General features: G+C 37.0%; 1 protein-coding gene across 6 annotated transcripts in view; it reads right to left on the reverse strand.

The window, feature by feature from the left end:
* The window catches only part of LOC106077298 (membrane-associated guanylate kinase, WW and PDZ domain-containing protein 3-like), an 84841-nt gene that overhangs the window by 41896 nt on the left and 19070 nt on the right, over positions 1-23875 (reverse strand). For 2 of the 6 annotated variants that reach the window (XM_056025330.1, XM_056025327.1), the window contains exon 1: positions 15778-18002. The exons of 1 other annotated variant lie outside the window; for it this stretch is intronic. In XM_056025330.1, the coding sequence (XP_055881305.1) occupies positions 15778-16777 (1000 nt within the window). In that variant the 5' untranslated portion in view covers positions 16778-18002. Of the gene's footprint in view, positions 1-2987; positions 3300-6496; positions 7152-7967; positions 9010-15777; positions 18003-23875 lie in introns of those variants that run through there. 3 more of the 6 variants (XM_056025331.1, XM_056025329.1, XM_056025332.1) reach the window with 3 other exon arrangements.

Consider the following 23875-nt stretch of genomic DNA (forward strand, 5'->3'; position numbering starts at 1 on the left):
AACCTGTGTTATTGATAACATAAACAAGATGAGATCCACAGTCAAGTGAGTCAAGAGAGAATCTAGAGACGGAGGTTAGACCAATGTTACTTACAGATATACTTGCACCCAATCCATTCACTGACATAAAGGCCAGCATTTACAACCTGAACTACTTAGAACTATTCAAGCACCTAACACATTGTTCTCTTCAATCAGACTTAGCATCCGCTGCTATATTTACTCCTTATTTACTGATACCCTGGGGGGGGGGGGTGCATAGAGAGGAATACAAACATTTAGAACAGCTTAAATTACACATTTACCTTTGCTGAGTTTGTGTTTGGGTCGGAGTGTGGGGGTGTATTCAGGGCTAAATAAAGGAAGAGAGACAGAGACAGCGATGATGATGATAATGATGAGAGACAGAAAACTAGGGAGCACAAGCAATATAGACATGAAATAGTAAGAGACTAACCTTGGTTGTGTGTAAGAATGTGTGCATACTAAACTAACACAAAAATGTAATGCATTTCCACTAAACACACGTCACGTCGTCTAAAGGCTAATTAAATGTACGATGTAGAGAGAAGTGAATATTACAAATCTTGGAGAATGTTACTTAAGCTGATATATTGAGGAAAAAAAAACTGATGTTACAACTTATTAGAATGGTATACAGTTAGTAAATTCAACTATCTTGGAAAAAGTTTTTTTTGTTTTGTTTTTTGCAAGAATACTATACAGCTAAAGTGAATGTCTACAATCTTATGTAATGTTTGTATTCTGTTGGCTTATGGAACTGCAGGTGTATTCTAATCTTGCACAAGCCACAGGTACAGGAGCCATCACTCATCTAGCGAGATCCTGGCTGACGCCTGGCATATAACAGTCTAACGTCACCCGTGGCATTTCAAAAACAAAAGCTGGAGTGCTTTGCTGGTGCCTGGATGCGATAAAAGGAGACCAGGGATTGGGGGGGAAGGGTTGAGACACAAAGATTCAGGTGGTTTAGTTATAACCTGACACAGTGACAACCGGAAGCAGGTTCATATGCTTTTTTTTTTTTTTGGCACAACCAAGGTGTATTATAACGAATTATGTGCGTAGGCAGAGAGTGGCTGTAACACGTGCAGTATAGAATCGAATTACCGAGAGAAAAATACAATAATCACAATGTGTACTTGGATTGACTTTGATCTTACTCTAATAGTTGAAACATTTCACACAATCAGGAATTAAAAAAAAAAAGCATCTGTATTTGCGAACTATAAATCCTCCTCATAATATTAGAAAAAAAAATATAAGAAGAATGATTAATCTTCTGAATTGTGTCGTTTTGTAATAGCAATTAGAATAAGAACGTATATTTAATTTTGCATTTGTGTTATTTCTGCTATTGTAAATATAGTTTCAATAATAAATCTATACATCTAGGACAAAAAGAAGAAAAAAGACATTAAAACAGCATAGAAACAACAAATATGCAGGACACATTAACAAACAAAAAAATTATAAAAATTCTCAATAAAGACAGTACTATTTAGATTTTACAGTGTAGAGGTGTTGGAGCATATTAAATAAGTCAGTTGTGTTAGGACTCCTAGCGACAGCCAAATCAAAGCGCAAACGTTATATAGGACATGAACGTAGGTCTGGTGAGATATTCTAGCTCTGGTGAGGAGTTCCTTACCAGGGCACTACGGGAGACCTAGGTCTCCCTGCCTTGTCACCAATTGGAGTTCATCTTAGCTCTGGTGAGATATTCTAGGTCTGGTGAGACATTTGTCAAGATTCAGAATCTTATATCTAGCAATAAAACCCAATGCATATTACAAATCTGATCGATCTGATAGTCTGCGATTGAATTCAAAATCAAAGTTTCTGCTCTCATTCCTAAACTTATGTCGGTGTTTCTCCGCCAGGTGTGAGCTGCAATACTGTAGTTTGATTAAAAAAAAAAAAAGAGATCAGTCAATAACTATATAATTCATAACAAATATTTTGATCAATGAGTTTAAAAAATAAAGTTATACCACTCAAGAAAGTAGAAGTTATTTCCCTTATTCGATATCAAACAAAAAATAAAGGAAGGGAGAGAGAGAGAGAGAGAGACTAATTAGTCAATTTAAAAAAATTGATTCATGTTTTGTTAGGTGCAATAAATAATTGTTTAAAGTTTCAACTTTATCCGAGAATGGATGTGAGAGAAATAAAGTGTACAATTATCTAAGGGGACAAAACAATACATATTTAGACATATATTTGTGAATACTGAAGGATTAATTTCCCTTGTTGGTTTCAAACAAAATAGTAAATTACCAGTAATAAATTGACTAATTGGTTATTTTTCTTTATGGATTCATGTTTTGTCTATGCTAATGAATATTTGTGCAAAGTTTCAACTTGATTCGATGATGGGTGTAGCAGAAATAAATAACGTATACAACTTTTTACCAGCCAGACAGAGTTAATATAATGTAAAAAAATAACATTGATCTAGAGGGAAAGGAACAAAAGCATTTCAATAGCACTCGACCTGCTGATTACCAGTTAATTGTTACGTGTAGCGCGGATGAGTCATTAAACAGTATTTTCGTCTTAAGTGTTAGTTAATAGCCTCTTTTGAACTTCAAGCCATAAAAACATTATGCACAGCTATAAAGTAGATCTAAGACTATTTTCATTTAGGATTAGAATATGTCTTCCATTGTCCAATAATTGCTGGAATATGCTAGTTTATCGAATCAGTGTACAATTTCTGACCGTCTTATCATTCACAAAATTTAGGTCTTGATATAATGTCACCGAAAAGAAATATAGATCTATTAGTTAGTATTTATTCATGAACATAAAATCGATTAAAATACAAAAAATAATTAAATAAGGTTGTACTCCGATCTAGTCAGTATTATCAGAGTAAAATAACGATAGCAGATTTCAGTGTCACATTGTGTTTAATAGTTTAAAGAAGAAAACAAGAAACAGCCAATGTTTATTTCTCCTACCGTCCTTTAACTCTGTTAGTGTGGAGTCACTGCTGTCCGAGTCTTTGCGATTGGAGCTTGACCCGTTTCCCGCCATTATCCAGACCAACAACACAGCGTTATAGTTTCAACTGTATGGTCTAACTAGAATCTATCCACCGGACGAAACGCCAAAAGTTTCGGGTCCCTCAGAAAGAAAGCTTCAATTTTCTCTTGTTTCTTAATTTACTTTGGTCAGACATGTTCTCAACAAATGTCTCTGGTAAGTATTTTAGTTGGTTGCTGTTTGAGCAGCACATAGTCGAATTAATGGTAGACAACTAGACAAACCAAAGCCAGCATCCGCCCCCTAATGCCCTTTGACATTCCCTCTGTAACAGAATACGCCTGAAATTAATGAGCTTTTGACAAGTGATACATAGGGACGCAGATAAAGACCAAATAGGCTGTGCAATGTACACATACAAAGAAAAGGATGTTCTGATAAACACCAAAGTGTACAGAAACACACCGTAACGCATGCTAGGGTCACATTGAAAAAAGTGTTGGCGATGTTACATTGTTAATATTATTTAAAAAAAAAATACATGTCTGTATAACTATAACATAATTACAGATTTATTAATGATGAATGACAACATTTCAAGATGGAAAGATATAACCAACAAATAACTATGAAGTCCATAATCCTTATCATATGTTGACATTTTAAAAGCTTTTAGTAGATCTAGATTGAAAAAAAAAAAGTCGTATTACACAGATGATCAATTAAGAATTTAAAAAAAAAAATTATCATCATGAAGCTGGACTAGCCAAATGGTTCACTTTCAAATCAATTTTCAATGGACTACACTATGTGAAGATGAATTCTGAATTTATTATTATTTTTTATATTTTCCACAACAGTTAAAAGAATGGCATTTATCTGAGGCAACTGAAAGGACTACCTCCATTCGTGGATTGGCGTGATTTTAATTCATTCCATTGTTTCAATTGATTTGAAAAAAAAAAATATTTTTAAAACTTTAAACTAAATAATTGTTTTCTTTTGTGTCTGCGTGTAATTGTTGGTAGAAGAGCTGAACAATGGAAATACAAGAAATATATCTGAATAAAATGACAATTACATTCACATATCACACATCTAACAACAAAAATATAATCGATAGATGACCTCCACCCTCCAGGATCGGCCTTAGGTACAGGCAAACTAGGCAGCCGCTTAGTGCCTCCCGCAGGATTAAAAAAACAGAGAGAAAAGTGCGAAAGTTGGCTCAGCTCTCAAACATAATTTAGTACGAAAATTGCGAAATATGAATTTGTTATTTGTCGATTTCGATATAGACGTGTAGGGTTTATAATAAATTGCGCAATTGTATTTTTTGGCAGTTTATTTTTTTTTTTAATTAGGGGCTACCGAATTCACTTCGCCTAGGGCCCCCAATTGTCTAAGGCCGGTCCTGCCCCCCTCCCTGAAAAAAACAACAACATTTTGCCGTATAATAAAAGAAGGTTTAATTACTGTAAACATGCTCTTCTAGTAAAGGTTCCTTTTTTTAAATGGAAGAATATATGCATGTGACTAATTAAGATGTGAAAGCTATCAATTTACTTCACACATTCCAAACACTCTTCTAAAGCCATAAAAATGAGGCGAGGTGCGGAGTGTGTTAGATGTCTCATCTACTCGCATTCCCTACCACCAAGTCCTTAAACCATTTCAGAACCGTTCACACGCTCTGGAGAATTGGATGCGACAGCTGCGGCGGAGGGTGAGCCGGGGGAGGTTGGAGAGCACTGCCGGGCGCCCTCAATGAGATGATTTGCTTTGTGCCAGCGAGGTGTAGTTACAGGGGGGTGGGGGTGTACTCATCCCGTTACTTTAAAACACATGTCGAGGGTGAGACAGACATAGTGGGATAGGAACCAACCAAAGCTTGGTCACCACGACTACAATGTTAAGGAGAGAGGCAGACGGATAGCTACACATCAATGAGGAAACCACAAACACTAAGTCTGCTGATCGTGGCTTTAACGGTTCGTCTGCAGTCCAGTAAGAACACAGGTCACGACGGGACAAACACAAGGACAAAGGAAAAGCAATCACAAATCTTGACCAACTCACTAACAAAACAATTGCAGAGCAGTCATTGGAACCATCACAAGCAAATTTACTAGGCAAAAGTATTTGATTTTGGTATATTATGATTCATTAACATCCCAAACACAAAAGTATGCAATTACACTGAAGACAACCAATATCTAACAATATAATAAGCAAGAAACTGGTCGAAATTATATAATAAGAGAGAGAGAGAGAAGTGAAGAACTTAACGATACTTCCCTGAGTTAGTGGGAGCTAAGAGTAAAAGAGATATAATTAAAAGACATGACCATTTAAGAGCATATAAAGCCAATGAACTGTAATAGGAAATCAAACAATTAGTGCCACATCTATAAAAACCTGACACTGACGTTAATTTAATTTTGGCTAGAACTATACATGCTATTTCTTTCACGAAATGATGGCCGCAACATAAGGGCGTTAACCGATAAATATAAATTCAAATAAAAGTTTCACTGGGTTGTTCCTCTTGAATGCAAAGCGTAATAGAGAGGATAGAAAAAAAAAAAGGTTTTGTTGACATAAATTGAAAGATAACAATAACGTATACAAACTTAATCAAGATACTAGTGTAGTAAGTATGTCTATTTCAACGCTTTTGTTTTTTTTTACATTAACCCATACATGTTGTGTCAGTTCTATATTGTTGTGTGGAATGTTTTTGTTTGAATAGATCCTATGTAAACAGCACATCGCCAATTAGGATCAATGCCAATAACGAAACCAATTTGGTCTCACTCTATGTATTAGAAAGAAACGTGGGTCGGGAGTGATATGGCTAATGTAGTGACATTAAAATATATTCTAAATGAAAGCATTTTTTGTTTTGTTTTGGATTGTGATGTTTCCTCCCTTTCTTTGAACGTACCTACATTAGACATGCTAGGACTGTACCCACAAGCAATAATTGTGTTTTTAAATCCTTGAGATTTGATATTAATGAAATAAGTTTGTGCCTATATAAAAGTACGTTTACGTGGGAGCTCAATTGTCGGATACATACAACTAAGTTAATCCTAGTTGGTTTTACACATTTCAGAACATGTGTGAATGCACATCAAATATGCTTATTGCCTTATTTTTATATTTTAAAACAATCGTTCACATTTGGGCCTGTAAAACATTTTAGTTAATATTTTTTTTAAATCCCTAAGCCCTTCTAGGTTTAAACTCGAAAGAACATTATGGTAATCACGTGTTGATCCAATGTATATTTACTTGTTGAGGATGTAAAATGTTTGATCTTGCTTCAGTACTAAAATGCAACTACTCGTCAATGTTATCTCAAATCTTCAAATGGTTATCTCGGTAAAGAAACAACACACTTACACACACACACCTTAAGAAAAGTCTGCTGTGAGATGATTACTAGTTATGAAGGAATTTTAATTATTAAATGAATTACCTGATACAGATCGCCTTCTCGACGACCTTGACCTAGAGAAAAAAAGGAGCATACTCCTGCTCTTCTTCCTGGAGAAGGCCATGGCGTACGTTCTCTTGGCTCAGACCACTACTTAGGTACAAACTTTGAAGACTTTACACTGTATTTACCCACATTTTCCAATCAATGCCATAGTGTAGCCGTCAGCTAAATCCATTAATTGTATCCACATGAAAACGGTACATAACAGAACATGTTGTGTTGCTTATCCATATCTCACAAGTATCAAGAAGATAAGGAACACAGAATCAATGATCACAAGGTACCCAGCCCAGATATTAAACCACTAGTCTCTGTGCTCATAGCTACCATGAAATGCACAATGAGTTCCCGTAGAGTTGCATAGCTGCGAGTTTGTTTTGTTTTTTTTCGATCGCCGTTCAGCCGGATATCATGGCCATACATGAGCACAGATGTTGAAGTAATCAACAACAACACAACAAGAGGCGAGCACCGTTCAATACATTTCTACATTGATCACCTTTGGTTATAAACTCTCAAGCTATCGTAAGTTGACTTTCAAATAGGGACAAACTATGGCACATCTATATACAAATAACTAAAACGTTAACCGGAGTTGCTGAAAGTCAATAACTTTTGAACATGTAGGAACATTCTGTTAATAACATAAGAGATGTCAGTAGTTCAACGTCTTATACAAAATACCTTCAAACTAAAATACAGAAACAAAACAAACTAATAATGTGGGATGATGCTATACTTTATAAGCCCATTAGAGCTGCATCATTCAAAAGGTTTCTTTCTATTGCATTGTACACGGAAGCCTGTTGTTGTTTTTTTTAAATATAATGTTTATAACTTAAAAAAAAGTGTAATCGGGTTTTTAAGAAAGTCTTTGACACGTTAACAAAAAAAAAAAAAAACTTGGTCAGGTAAATTATTTCATTTCAAAAAGGGAGTGAGGGGGGAATAAAACAATGTTTTCGATCATTGACCCAAATATCAACATAGAAGGTCTGAGTATAATAAAGGTACTGTTTTCAATTGTAGCGCCGTTATTGTTGTCATCCAATGCTACACGATTGTGACTATGTGATGATTACATAGATCTCAATATTACATGCGCCTATAAATAAGAGAACGCGTATTTTCTGGTGTTACAGCACCAAGTTAGAGCTCAATGAAACATCAGCCGTCAAAGTATTTTTCCCACACCTAAAAGCATGTGTAACCTCCGAGGCGACGTGTTTAACATTCGCTGTGTACCGGGCCGCACTAGCCATTGAAATAAAAAATCTGGCTCGAGCCGCGAGATCGTCGTGGGAAAAACAACAACACGTGTTGACATTCTCACCTCCCCCCTTCCTTCTCGCAGACACAACACTAAAAGTCACTTCTGACCCGATTACAAAACAACACTAAATCTTTTGAGTATAATCCGTTTAAGAAATACTAGTAGTAAGAATATTACTATCAATCCTTCAGCGAAATTTCCCAAAAGCACATATTCCAAAGGCTGCCGTGACTATAGCGAGCGCCAAGGCCGTGTTACTTCCACTGAAAACAAGACGTAGAACTATCACTTGTTGTCATACTCAAGCCGCTCATGGTGGCCACCCAACACAGTTTATGTACGGAACATCTGCTGAGCCATTCTTGTGTCCTTTTCAAAAAGTTTCCGGTCTTGGGGGAGAGAATAAAGAGAAAAAAAAAAACTACTTTCTTTTGAGAAAGCGGGGGGAGGGCAGTACTGCTTGATCGAATTGACTTTTTTTTACTTTACCCAGACCAACTTGTATAAGTTGATTGGACGCTCAGCTCGGTTGAAAGCTGAAAAGTTAGAATTAGCATTTGGTCTGAGGAAAAATGGAAACCTGTGAGTTATAATAGTTAATAGGGGAACAACGAAGAAACAAGAGTAAGAGAGAGAGAGAGAGAGAGAGAATTACACAGAGTGAGTGAGAGAGAGAAAGTCGGCAGATGTGCATCAAGATGCCATTATCATTACACAGCGGAAAATTCGCGGTTGCACTGAATATTTTTTGGCTCGTTTGAAGGCTGCACACAGTAACATGGGGGTGGGGGGGGGGAGAGGAAATGGGTGAGCCACAGAAGGGGTTCACCTGTCAAAGACATTTCTTGAAGTGGAAAGAGTGAAAGAGAGGAAGGAACACACACACAAGTTCCTGTGTAATGAGTTGAAGATGAAATGATTCATAGTACTACCTCCATCAAATCTGAAATCACATTACTATTTAAATAATCTTTAGAGTTTTAGATGTTTTCAAGTAAAACAAATGAAAAATGGACAAATCGGGTGCTAACACCTCAAGCTATTTATTTCAAACTGAGATCTAATTATTTTCATGGCATTATAAGTGTTTCAGTAGTTGTTTGTTTTTAAATTATAAAATAGCTCACAAATAAACTAACTCCGAAACCGCTAGAAAGGTTCCTTTGAATTCATTCCTTTAAAGCAACACGAGTAAATCACGTGACTCATTCCAGACTGGAAAAGTAGATCGAAAGTTGACTAGTGACTAGATATCCGGAACAAATACGTTATCGCATGTTTTCTCTCTCAGACACAGCACTTAATAAGACGTCCAGTGTGAAAAACTTGGGGCCCAATAGGAGGTTGTACACTGAACAACGAAATGTGACTCGGCCATCAAACAACCAACACTGTCCTCCACACGCCTGAAGAACTCCAGACAATCCGCTGGCTCAGGTACGTAGGTCTACAATTAATGAACATTATTTGGCCACTAGAACAACATCCCACGGCACTCACACACTGCTAACAAATGTTTGTCATTTCCAAAAAGGAAGACTGTGCGAGCGTGCGTGTGTGTGTGTGTACTAGCGTAACGTAGCCGTAGAATTGGAATGTTTCCTTGACGTCTAGACACAAATACACACACACACTCCAATATTAGCTCTATAGAATTTTTTAAATACAGCGCCAGATTTAAAAAAAAAAAAAATAAATTTTAAACACTTAAACAGTAAGACTGGTGAAGTCGTAAAGTACTGATAAAAAACCGATTTCATTACTTTCAAGGCTTGACAGACCAGTCGACACATTCAACTCAGAGACTCCAAGATAATGCATATATATATATATAGGACCTGATGTTGTATGCCAATACAAAGTTTCAACATAAAAGAAATAGGAAGTTCTAGTCTGAAGTACAGACAGAGGCAATGTTAGTTCGGAAAAAAACAACTTCCCACGCTACAAACAAATGATTACGTTTGTGAAAACACAAGCTTTGTGTGTGTCGGGTAGATGTTCAAACAAGTGCCTTTGATTATGGGACTCAAGAGATTTGTAAGAGAAAGAAATAGAATAAGGCAACATAGAATCATCCCTTTATACAAAAATAAAAGGGGGAAGAGGGGGGGGGGTGTTGAGCTTAATGGCGGCATGCCTACTGAGACGGTGGGTAGGTAGGTGAGCGATACCTAGACATACAAATATATAGATCTACATGTATATGTACATTTTCGTCAGAGTAAGGATTCGTTCACTATCAAGATTCACGTGAAATACTGCACTGTTCCTCATTAATATTCGGACTCGAAGATAAGCCTTATTCTAATCAAGATTCACACACTTAAAAAAACAGGCACATTTGCCAAAACACCCGATTAAGATGCATGTATCGATATAGTAAAATGTGCCTCCCAGTTCTAAAACCAAAACCACATGTAAAGTGTAAACATTGATGAGATAGCAATAACATTAGATGTGCGCTTTCTCGAAACTCACCCTAACACACACCGTCTCACATATAAACAATGTAGGCCTCTATACAGTGTATCACGTATACATTTTAATGGGTTTAGTTCAAAAGGATATGTACACACAAAGATTAGCAATGAAACATTTGATAGTGTCATGACAGAAGTAAGTATTGCATCCCTAAAAGAAAGAGGTCGACTCTGATCAAGAGGCTACAAGTCTAGATCTATTTACTCTACGTATTGCTGCACCACAACAATGAGAGCAATGGGGGAGTGATCTCTCCAATTTTAACAACCGTGAGCTCGGCTCTAATGTAACTCTGGTGACAAAATAATGAGGAAAACATTGGAATGAGAAAGAAAAGTCTTTTCTTTGTTCCTCCCAAACCTCACCCACAGATACTGTTTTTGTGACTAACCAACCTCTCCCCTCCCTCGTGCCCGAGGGGCGGCCTGACTTCGAGTCGGGAATGCTAGCATTTGGTTATCATGAACATTTTGTTTCCCTTCGCCAAAGAGCTGATCCATTTATGACGTCCACGGAAAATCTTTTAAGGTCCAGCCCTAAGTCCACACGGGTTCACAAATAGTTTTGTTTATCCGCTATCCCCCATTGAGAAATAACGTCAATTGCTAATTAGACCTTTTATAAAAATGATAACTCCTATTACTGCATCCCTACAAGAAACAAATCTGTATTAAAATGTTGATGGCTTCTGCAACTTGAGCTCCTGTGTTATCTTATACTTTTATCCTAAATATTTTTACGTAACTCAATGCTTCTTTTTTGTCAATGAATGGACACCGATTGTAGGGCTTATCATGTAGGCTTGAACATTAACAATATAAAAGGCTTATTATATTGAAGTGGGAGTTATTTATTCTAACCCAAAATATCTTATAACTCTCTACCACCTTAGCTCTCACAATTTGTTACTATAGTTTAGAGATGCGACGATTCGTGAAACCGTGCACTGGGGGTAACGACTGAGACAGTACACGGGGGGGGGGGTGATGAGTGAACCAGTAAACAGGGCGAATAAGTGAGACAGTATAGTAATAAGCATGTGAATTACTTCCAAACAACTTCATTGATGGCTGACAAGTCAATGCACCTAAGTCACACCTTCATTTATTCTTACGCTCATGACTTCTCTCAATTTTTCAACATGACTGTAAATGGAGGATTCCAAATATAAAGCCGAAAGCGCTCTAGACTACAGATGATTCAAAAAGTGTTAAAAGTCGCTCTCTGTGAGAAAAGAAACTTCTGAAAACTCCACGAGTACAGCGAAATACAGATTTTGTGATTCCGTTATCGCGGCCTACAAGATATTCTCATCTCACCAGTGCACCTCACTTTAAAAAAAATCGTTTTCCTAACTCTTTTTTCTCTTTCATTTATCGGCACAAAGCATCTGTTAGTTTACTGCATGAATAAACAATGCAAAAAGCAGAAATCTCGCCTGCTGACAATGTCAAACAGAAAAAGCAATCCAAAGGGAAATAACGCCCATACAGCATGACAACGGAAAAAGAGAAAGAGAGAGAGAGTCAGAGAGAGAGAGAGAGAGAGAGAGAGAGAGAGAGAGAGTAAATAAATAAAACTTTATAGTCTTTGAGTTCCTAACACGGATTGCATATACAACAAGAACAGTGATCTCCCTTGTACATTGGAGTGATCCACATATATAACATCCAAATAGACATTATTTTGTATCTTTCAGTCTATTCCAGTAAGAATTAATAGTTAATTTCATTCATAACTGCACGTTTGATTCACACATACATATATGCATACTCATTGGCCTACATGAATGATTGAAAGATTGATGGAGATAGACTGATAGATATAGATATATAGACAGACAGACAGATAGACAGACAGACAGATAGATAGATATAGATAGATAGATAGATAGATAGATAGTATCTATGTGAAAATTTTAAGAAGTCGTTAGTCATTGAATCAACGTTCGCATTATATCAACTGCTCAAAACAAAGTCTCGTGTAGTCGAATAGAAAAAAAACAACACCTAAACAGGAAACTCAAAGGGAAAAGTTTTCACAAACTATCAGTACACACACACAGACTCCGAACCAAAGTGAACAACTCGTGGATGTCCAAATGAAAACACGCTCACACGCAAAGCAAGTGGAAATGTTGTCATGAAAAAGTTATCTTTCCAATAAAAGATATACATCAGGAATAGAGCTGCACATCCTTTCCTTCCAACCCACTTAGGAAAGAGAGGGGGGGGGTACCCAGTCAGCGGGGGAGAAATGAAAACCTAGGGGGAATCAGGAAACGCGAGCATCAAACAGCTAGGCCTACATGATCCGATCCGTGTCAGCCATATTAATTAATACAGCAAGATAAACACAAGCTTTGAATTGACTAGCTAGATTGGGGGCTGCTTTGGTCCTATGAGGGTACATATGGCTAAAACACTTCCTCAAAACTAATACAGTATTATTACGTTAGATCAAGATTCAAGAAGCCGAGTTTTATCATAATTGTGATGTAACCAATCTCAGCATCCTAAAACTGTAATGCTTAATACATTTGCCTTCTTTTTGTCGCTACCCATTTGAAACAAACAAATAATGTGTCGAAATACATCTTTAAAAATAATTTAAAAACAACAACACACAACTATATTAAATATTTATGCCATACTTAAGTTATACAAACTTAAGCATGTCTAAAATAATAATGTATCATTATCATTGACTAGAAATGGGAGTACGCTTTTAACAGCAATGTTTCATTAAAAGGTTGTTGTTGTTTTTTCTTGGCAGTCGAAAAGCATGAAAATGTGTTTAATTTTTTGTGGAGTTTCAAATTTGTAAAAATAACAATGTCTAGGATTAGTGCCTAATGTTAATTCCGTGTTTAGCCATAAACATTTGCCTAGTATTACGTTACAAATAAAACAGCTGTGTAGTCAGGTTTGTACAATGCTACCTGGGTTTAATCAGGAATACAAATGTTCAATACAATTCATGTGTAAAACGAGTGATTTACATTCATTGAGATTTAGAGTTTTACTAAGGTCTATATGCTCCAGTTAGGATTAGGTGTAAGAGATAAAAAAAAAAACGAAACACGTTGGGGGCTTCAGTACATAGTCTAGTGCCTTGACCAACTTGCCCAGTATTTAGAATAGTCAGATCAAACTACCTGCAAGAGAACTATACAAGATAAAGTGAAACATCGATAGGTTTAGCAACCCATTTTCACAAGCGAGTCAGTCATATCAGCTTTTAGTGAACATGTTTCAGAACAACACTCCACTGTCTCAAACAATGGGAACGACAAAAATGTGAACACACCATGATGCTTAGCATATGAACACGTTTGAGAGTCAAAGAAGTCAGTCATTGAATAGAGAGCATCAAGCACTGAAGACAGACATCCAGGCAGCGGTGGTTGGGGTGGTGAAACCAAACGATGCCAATGTAACTCGGTGACTAAGCATGACATCAATTACTCTCACAACAGTGGCATCAACATACTGGCATCGGGTCACGTGAGCAGCTAAGTCAGTGAAAACAGGAACAAGGTGTGAGCTGCGAGAACAAATTAGAGCTATCTCAACAAGACTGGCCAATAAGCCAAGCTGCCGGTACATTCACCTCGCAATTAATGACGATGAAAGCGATTCCTACCTCGAAATCAATAATACCAATATCAACTTAACCCGATTTAGACTTCTCGTATCTTCTAAACCCAACATAAAACTGTATTATCATTATGTTACTCAGTAACTCGAAGTACGAACATATTTTTTTTTTTTTTTTTTTAGAGGAGAGGATTGGTCGCTGTCCATGTAATCATACTGTAGCAAAAGGAAATGTTTATCAAGACCAGACTTCCAGGGAATCAACGTTCTTGTCAGTCTACTAAGCTCTAGACTCTAGAATGAGAACGCTGGTGGATGCTACCAATGGCCAACAAATGAATTCAGACTAGTCATAGTGGACAGCCTCAGGCTAAGCAAAGGCAACCCAAGTTAATGACTATCTCCCGTAGGCTGCTCTGAAGACAAGTCAAAAGAAATATGGTGACTTCCCAGTGGAGAGTTCATTTGACTTTAAATAGTGGTGAACTTCCGATAAAGTGTTAACTTTAAAAAAAAAAAAAAAAAATATATATACATAACGTATACACAGAAACATTTACTTCAACCCTAATTCAATAGGCCGTGCATGTGTGTGTAAAAAAATCCGTTTATTTTCTTGTTTTATTATTTTCCACTTCCAATCAAAATGCTAGCCATATACCCCGCCCCCATTTTTTTTTCTCTTTAAAAAAATATACAAATAATGCCTTCTCACTCAATAGGAATCCACCTCCTGACACTAATAATAAATAAATTAGACTACTAATAAGATATATAAGACAGACCAAACAACTTGCTGTGTGAACTAAATTTAAACTTTCGTCTAATAAATACTTGCCACTGACAGTGGTTACAACTTTTACAAATAATTGTTTACATTTCAACATGTTCTCGCTATGTATTCAATGGAAAAGATTAGCTTCAGATTAGCTTTACGGTCTGCAATGGAAAACAAAATCTTTCGCTTTCAGATTTCTCTCGTGATGTCTGATAATGTTAATCTATGGACGTAGCCAGCATTTCGTCTAGAGTTCTATCGACATACACAGATGAGCTAGTAAGTGTGGGTGATAGAACGAGAGATGGAAGGGGGCGGGAGAGAGAAAAAAAAAAGAGAGAGCAAGGAGTTATTGAGGACAGGTACACAAATTTAATGGGATGAAGAGTTTGAAGTAGAGAGAGAGAGAGAGAGAGAGAGAGAGAGAGAGAGAAGAACGGTAGAGATAGAGAAATATGATTGGTAGAACCAGGATGAAAGATGAATAAAAAAAAAAAAGAATGAACTGTGGACGAATCATTTATAAGAATAAATGTCGATAAATCCAGTACCAACACCAATATCCTATTAGCTATGTGATAAATTCCAATTTGATGATACCCTGTTGAAATGGGTGTTTCACTTAGGACGGGAAAATTGTAAAACAAAGAATGATGGGGTCAACATGTATTTTTGGTGATTTAAAAAAAAAAGTTTCCTTCAGATATTAAATTAAGAATGGTATCACAACAAAGAAGCTTATGAAAGATTTCTTTTTTAAATTGAAGAATCAAAGAAAGATAACCGAATGTAACTTTTCTGAGCTTTAAATGTTCTATTTTGTTGGTTATGTCCCTTGTTATACCAATTTAAAAAAAAAAAAAGAAAAAAAAAAGGCTATTGATACGTGATTAAAAAAAAATAAAAAATCAGAAAGTTGTTTTTGTCTTATATTAAATTTCTTTGTTCTCTTTTAGTCTTAAAATACCACTTTTAATTCAATTTCTTATACTTCTTATAAATTTTAAACTCATGTATTTAAAAAGCAAATACACATGTTACGTTTGAAATGGAAGATTAGCTTATGAGTGGGGCAAAGTGGTGCGTTAAAATATACAACAAGCAAACAAAATAACATAAAACCTGCCTGCTATGTGAAGGTACACAGTCCGGCACTTTCCCTCAGGGCATTTGTCGCACGAAGTGGCTCCAACGGAATTGTACTCCGGTACCTTGGGTACGGGCTGTGGTTGTTTCTCTACTTCCACCGCATGGTGTGACGAGGACGACGACAGTGAAGACGTGGATGGAGACAATAACATGGGCGAGTCCACTTTGCAGGGCTCAGGCGTCGTCTTGATGAGCAGCGGTGACGTAACCGACGACTTGGACGAATGGGAAGAAGCAGAGGACGTATTGGAGCAGACCGATGACCTGAAAGGCTGGCGCCCGTTAATGACCAAGTGATCAATACTGTTGTCAGTGGATTGAAATGACGTCACGGCATCTTCAGAGTCACATAACACAGATGCTACTGAACTGGAGCCAGAGTCAGTGGAGGCGTTGGAAAGCACAGAGGACTGGTGAGCATGGTGGCCAAAAGTCTGGGGCGCGGTCTGTGACCTCGGGAGATTGACTGTCCGTTTCGTGGCCACGAACGAATTAGGGAATTTAGTTTCCATTTTCTCAGTTTCATTTTGGGTCTTAACAATCGCCTCATTTTCTGAGTCACTAACAATGTGGCTAGCTTGTTGCTCTGCTTTGGGCGCTCTGACTTTATTGTCCATTTCCTCAATAACAGTTTGCATAATAGATCTGGCCTCGGAGAGAACAATATTCACGTCTTCTTTAAAATTGACAGTTTTAGGTTTCCTGGACACAGTTTTAGGCAAGGGCACCGGGGGTTTCTTTGTTTTTTTACACCCCGTCCCTAGAGCCGTAGACGAGCCATACGTCATCACATTGTCATAGCTTGAACACGTAGTGCCCACACCTTCAATGTCCGACGCTGTTGAGGCCCCGACTCCGCTGTCCCTGTTGTTCCCCGGGGATGACCCCAGGCCATAGGCCTGTTTGGCCAGAGACAAATCGCCATCGGAACAGGAGGCCTTCATGTTTACATTTTTATTACCGTCCACCAGAACCATGGTTAGCTAACAGAATATGAAACTGCGGTATTCAGGTCAACACAAACATGTGTGTCTATCTGATGATAAACGTCTGTGGCCAGCAGATGTGACCAAACAGAGTCTTACTGTTAAAAGTCTTAACATAAACCTCAGCGTTATCATTCCGCTGACTCATGAAGAAAAAGAATTGTCTCCATTGTTATAAAAACGTTTCACTTTAAATAAAGTTTCATGTTTCTTACAATGAACAATTCTAAGGAGGGCAACACATTTGAATCAACCACAACACCGGAAATAAAATTAGTTTACTATTACATAATTACACTTTGGGTAAACTACAAGAGACGCCGCTTGTGATCTATTACATGCTAGCATCCACGCGTCTGACATGATGAATTAGAACGCTTCCACTAAATGTTACATTACCTTATCAGATAAAAATAAACCTTATCCGAAGTACGTGGAAAACGCTTACCCTTAACCAAATGAAACATTAATCCGAACAGAAAGAACACAAACTATGAACCTTTAGAACAAACTGCGAACCAGCTGTTTCACACAACAACAAAAACTCGTTGAACTGAACACAGTTACTCTCAAGCTCCACAATGTAAGGGGCACTAGCCAAATAAAAATACTACCACCATATCGCTAGTGATAAAGATCCAATATATTCATCACGTCGAACAAGGTACTCACATCATGCCTATTAATTAGACGCAGACACGAACATGCTCCATGCGAATCTGACGTCTGCTCCAAAGAATAGCGTACTGCGAATCGATACCTTAGCGCACGCTCGGATTGTCAATCATTCCAGGGCAGCCGACTCATACAAACTTCCCATGAATCACACCTTATAAAAATATCTCACCGGGCTGTGGCGAAACCTTAGGGTCACCGTATCTTTCCATTGTTAGATCGGCAGATAAAACCGTCTACCTCTCTCGATCAATAGACTGGTTTTGATTTTAAACAATTTTTATGTATTTGTGCAGTAAAGCGGCTGGTAGTCTATTTCAACCAAAGTATGTCACGGCTGATGGAACGACCTGACAAGGAATCTCCTTGTGACGTAATATTGATGTTTTGCTTTCGGATATTTCCAGAAAGGACGGGGGAGTAAACAGACTCCACCCTTTGACATAAGCCGTGAACGTAAAGAGGATCACATCACCTGTGCATCATTAGTAATAAACAACATTGATTGATTTCTCAGAGCGAATCAAACAGAAATAGATACAGTTATATAAGAGAAAAAAAAATCAAAACTAAGCGCAAAAAAAATAAATAAAAGTCATAGTAGCTCAGTGGTGCCATTTCTGACACGCAACTCACGAGCCACTTTACCGCAAACAAAAAAAAATGTCAAGGAACCGAGCATCTGTATGCTCTATGGACAGAAGTTTCGCTTCACGAGCTGGATATGGCCCGCGGCTCGTAGTTTGGGTATCACTGGATTAGATTTATAATCCTTGTGTGATAAAGATTTAGTTAGTTTCTTTACATTAATTTATCCTATTTTTCATTTTATTTGTATTCCTTCCTTATCCAAGATACCGTTTGGGTACACCTGTGATTAGTATATATACCTAAGCGATTATTTTATAACAACACAACTGCTTTGCCACAAATAATCAAACGGGATTAGATTTACTCATTGAAGAAACTGAATGCATCCATCGTAACGAATGATTTCATTCAAGAGAATGTAAACTACCGTTGACACTATAAACTGCTTACTCCAAGAAAAAGCCGGGAATTCCTTGCCAGACGGAAACAAAAAGAAGCAGACGTCTCCAATAGAAAGAGAGAAAAGAATATAAACAAAGCCTTGCGATTTTTATCAGCTCGTGACGTCACGGCCCGATGTTCTCATTGTTGTCTGTCTCATTGATGGGGAAACCCAAAGTGAATGAAATGGCTGCTGTGAGATAGAGTTTCAAAATATCCCTGGGGCAAAGTTTGAGGTGAGTGTATACACTGAGTGCCAACATCGAAACACATGCTACAAAAATTGAGAGATAATAAATTAGATTTCAAGAAACGCAGTTCAAAATCTTTTTAGTTATTCGAATGTTTGAGATAAGGGAAGCAACTACATGTCGTGTTTGTAATATATTGGAGATTTTCAGATTAAACTAAACAATGGTAATGACTTTAAATTCGACTTCAATAATGCCAACTAAAGAATAATAAAAGTTGCAAAAGTTTTAAACAATTGAGTCTGCAGTAATAAAAAAAATTATTGTATAGCTTTTAAACGACATAACTTAGCAATACTTCCTTTAAACTGTAAACTGGTTACACAGTTTGTCCTTTTTGTTTTGTACGTGTTTTTGTCATTCGTAGACATTATTGCATTTTTAGCCTGCGTATTCATTAAGTCATTAAGAAGTTCATAAAAACAATGAAATTAACTAGGACCTATCAATGACATTTTTTTTCCCATGTTGTCGATGTGGTCATCTCTTACAATCCCTAGGACTAAAAACGGCGACCACAAAATATTTTACAGCATGAGTGATGGCTTGAAAATTAAATGAATTAAGCAGCATATATGACAAGACATAGATCTAGGGGAACTTAGACGAATACGTAAGAGTCTGTATTAAACAAAAAAGACTAATCAATATTAATTTCATGAATTAGAGATTTTGTTTTTGACTACTTTATTCCGAATTATCAACTGACATTACGTAGTAAAAGAGTTCCCATTCAGACCTTGCGATCTATAGGGCAGATGATGCTAAGATCCTCTGTTTCTTTGGCCAACGTTTAAAGGGCAGGGTGTCATATGGCCAGCACAACGACAAACCGCCTTTACTTTCACCAACTAAAGTCAGGTACTCAGAGTTGGATGGACTCAGGGGCGCCCTAAAAATCCCGAAATTCAAAATCCCAGTCTCCTCCGAAATTCGAACCCAGGATCCCAGGTTCGGAAGCCAAGCGCTTCACCACTCGCTCATTGACAACACATGACTGAGGACTAAAATGTTTGAATTCAAACCTCTATGACACAGAAAGGTTGCCGTAAAAAGACATCAGAAATAGAAAATGTGATATACAATTAGCCCATCTATATGTACATTACTACATTCTTTTTTTGTACAATCTGCAACTGCTAGTCCATCAAACAAGGACAATTATGTTCCCAGCTTCAACATGCACAGCTAGCACAGGCTAAACAAACACAAGGAAATCAAAGTCACGTCATCTCTAGCAGAATTTCGAATTTTTCAGCTATCACAAACTATGGAACTGAGGACTTAAAACAAAATAATCATCGATATTCTCTGATCAAATAAACTACGATTGATAGTTGTACAGAGTCCAGCGATAAACAAACTTCACACACGGAGATAAACAGTGAACAGAACTCCACTTGAAGGCAACATAAACGACCGTGGCAGGTGGCAGACAACTTCCATATGATCGCTCAGATCGATGGAGGTCATGAAAACTGAACGATTGGATCAATTGGCAGTATGTGGGAGAACATCAGCCACTGGGCTTAACGACTAACATTTACCACGGAACTAGTTATGGGGCTGGCTCATTCAAATCATATTCAGGGCATTATCACGTGATACCCCCCCCCCCCCCAATCATTCTCACTGATCATCTCTCACTCTCTCTTCCCCCTACCCCCATCCTAACTATCTCTATCAGTCTAATAGCATATCCTCATTAATCCCAAACGAGTGTTAACATTGACGCTACATCATTAGTAGAAGTAGTTGATTTGTGATATCTACTTGTACATAGATCGTTGCAATATATATTACTACAATTTTAATAGCTCAACCGAATTAGATTAATTATTAGAAATGATATTATTATTTCATTAAATGTGTTGACCAGTAATTCCAGTAAAATATTTCTCATTATCGCTGATGTTTCTATTACTGAATAATTCTTTAGATTATTAACTAGATTCAATTATAGGTCTGTTACTTTTCTATGTGTGAACACGAGTGCAGTAAAAGAAAAAGAAAAAAACGGGGTAACAGGATATCTTTTTAGGTGTTTAATTCTAGAACGTGTAGAATAGATAGGATCCATTAGACTCCAGCACGCTTGACAGATAAAGTGGTATGGCATTCACACAGACATTTTTTCTCATTATTCTTTGTATTGATAGCAAATCATTAGGCATTACAGTATTACCCAAGCGTTCAATAAATATATTTGACTGGAATCTTTTAATTGTTGGTTCGATGTTCTGCTTCATCAGCATATTTTAACTTAAAATTGGGTTGAATTAGTTGTGCTTTTTTTTTTGTTGTTGTTGTTACAATACAAAATTATACAGGAAAGAGCATATGCTGGGTGTAAAGCCATTATAGTTGGGTGCTGCTAGACGTATGAATTAAACATGTGTGTTTGAAGAATAGCTTTTACAAAGAATCTTGATTAGGGTTAGACTTTAAAAAAAAATATTTTTTTTTTGAACAATCGATATTTTAATCAAGAAGTTAATGGGAAATCAGGATAAAAGTATGACATGGCGAATGTGCAAGTGAAAGGTCTACATCAAAGTAATGCAATCAACAGAAACATGAGACTTTTTATTTACTATTAACTACTATAGAAACCAAAGTCGGAAGTTAAGACCTGTTAGCCCACCCTGTCTTGGCCTCGATTTACATTTTCGGTACGATAATTTAGTTTGGGCGGAGGAAGGAGATAAAGATATGGGCAGGGTCCTTTGGGCTCTGATATTTAATAAGTATGGGGCGGCTGGAAATAGCGTACGAGACACAATGCCCTTGGGTACGATATGAAATGGTGCACGAGACACTAGGACTTGGGCCAAGATATAAATAAACTGACCTTCACCCGTGTAATAGATAAATGAATATAAGAAGAGTAAAAGATCAGAAGAAGACAATAGGACTTTATTATATCAATAAATGATACGGTGAGTGAGGACAGCGATATAACTAACCATTCAGTAAAACATGTTATTACATAAAGTATCCATCCCAGACAATAATTACATAGAGGCCATTTTAAGTATTGCTTAGTCTGACATGTTTAAAATAAAACTGCAACAACCCAATCATCAAAATAAAAAAAAAATACTTTTTTTTTAATTGTCACATTGTCAGCTTTCATCCAGAGCTTGTTGCAATGAATTCTGCCAAACGATGTGTGCGCGTGGATTGTGTTCCGACAGGATTAGTGCAACGCTTACAAGTTACCCACGACAGTGAACACTTTCTAAAAATAGACTGAAGGTGAGAAAATAAAACTCAATCGCAAACCTTTTTTTTTTTAAAGCAGCTAATGGGTTAAAGAAAAAAAAAAGTTACCCATGGCCTGCTCTACCTATACTAAGCAAAGTTTCCCCATTCCCTTTGCTATTTTAAAAGTGTGGGAAGTAGATCTGTATAGTTAAAACAAAAAATATTCTAATGTTTCACACATACCTATGACCTTCTCATCTCTCGCACATAGGCCTAGATGCTAAAAAACATATAATGCTAGAACAAGAATGTTTCGTGGCAGTGAGCAGGCGACTACATGCACATCTAGAGATTAGCAGCACGGTAGTACTGTAAATGAAGGTTTACACTTCAAATAGTACAAGCAGTACTGTACGCTCAGATATACAAACACGTATCTTTCAGATAGTAAGCATGGTTGAATCTGTTACATCTGTTGGATGTACATGGTCTCCATGACAATATTCTTTTTGAATACATTGATTGTTTAGTGTCTAGAGTAATTCCTCTTCCAGATCATTACACAGCAAAAGTTAATGGATCCTCTCTCCCCTCACTTTTTGATTTGTTCCTTTTTTAGCTATCACTGAAATCATCGTGACACGGCTTATTTGTTGTCTAAAAATAATTTGATCAAACGCACTCTTCTTGAATGAAGCATAAACCCTTTTGGTCAATATTACTGACCAGTGTTTCTGAAAGTCTTCTCATAGAAATAGTGGATGCAATTTTATTTTTCTTTTCGTTCGTCTGTTATGTACTTATGAAAAGCGGGGAATGAAAAGGGTGTCAACGACTAGATCTACTTCTTTGAAATGACAGTGAAAGCAAACAACTGAACTAACGAACAGGAGTGTCCATTGCATGTCCCTTTCGTTTGACTTGATTTAATTCTCTGGACTTGATGAAAACAAAAAGTTGAAGCTGACAGCTCTAATAAAAGCCCTATTAATTAAATATCAGACACAAAAGGACGCTGCCATTTCACCAAATTTAATAGAGTCTAGATTGTTTGTTAAACTGCTTACAAATAGATTTCCCCCAAGCTGCCCATGAAGAAACATTTGATCTAAAGTCTAAATTACGAAACAAGAAAATACTTTTTTTTTTTAAAGATTAAGATGTAACATTAAATTTAATTAATATTGAGCCGACTTTAGTTGTTATATATAAGTTATCGATACTTATGAAGACGTTCTTATTCTAGCATTTTTATAGTATGCATTGTTTTTTCTTTTGAAATACCCCCCCCTCCCCCGTAGTGGGATTATTCTTCAGGAATGACTTTTTTCTTCAGCTTTTAATTCTGAATGCTGTTTATTTCAGACTACTTCTACATTGGATATTGTTCCCCCGATAAACTGTTACCAAGACATTTAGCTGTCCCAGTTCGGAGATATGGCTATACTCCGTTGGTCAACATTGAGAGGTTAACATTAAAGAGTGAGTGTTGATAATTATGTGTCACTTACCTAGGTATTGACAATGATTACCAACTTTAATTCTATAACAACCAGAAACTCTCTAGGGGAACCATTCGTGCATTACGATATAAATGTGAAACATTAGCCCCACAAAACTCGAAGACTTAATGAAAACAAAACGCTGAACCTTTAATGTTGAGTTCATCTCCCAAAGCACGTTCACTTTGTCTAGCACACCAACACTGACCAATCAAATGTAATCAAGTAATGACTTATCACCTCACAGCGTCCCTTGCAGCACTAGATCAGTAGAGCAATCCCTACATCACTTCCCACGAAATAACACGCGCTTATTTCTCCGTTAAGGTCACTCGAAAGCCCATTAGGGATTAAATCGCTTTAAGATAAAACATGTGTATCCAAGTCAAATGAGCTACATTTATTCCCCCTGTTGGTTTACA

Source organism: Biomphalaria glabrata, chromosome 4 (genome assembly GCF_947242115.1).
Source record: "Biomphalaria glabrata chromosome 4, xgBioGlab47.1, whole genome shotgun sequence".
Classification (NCBI taxonomy): domain Eukaryota; kingdom Metazoa; phylum Mollusca; class Gastropoda; family Planorbidae; genus Biomphalaria; species Biomphalaria glabrata.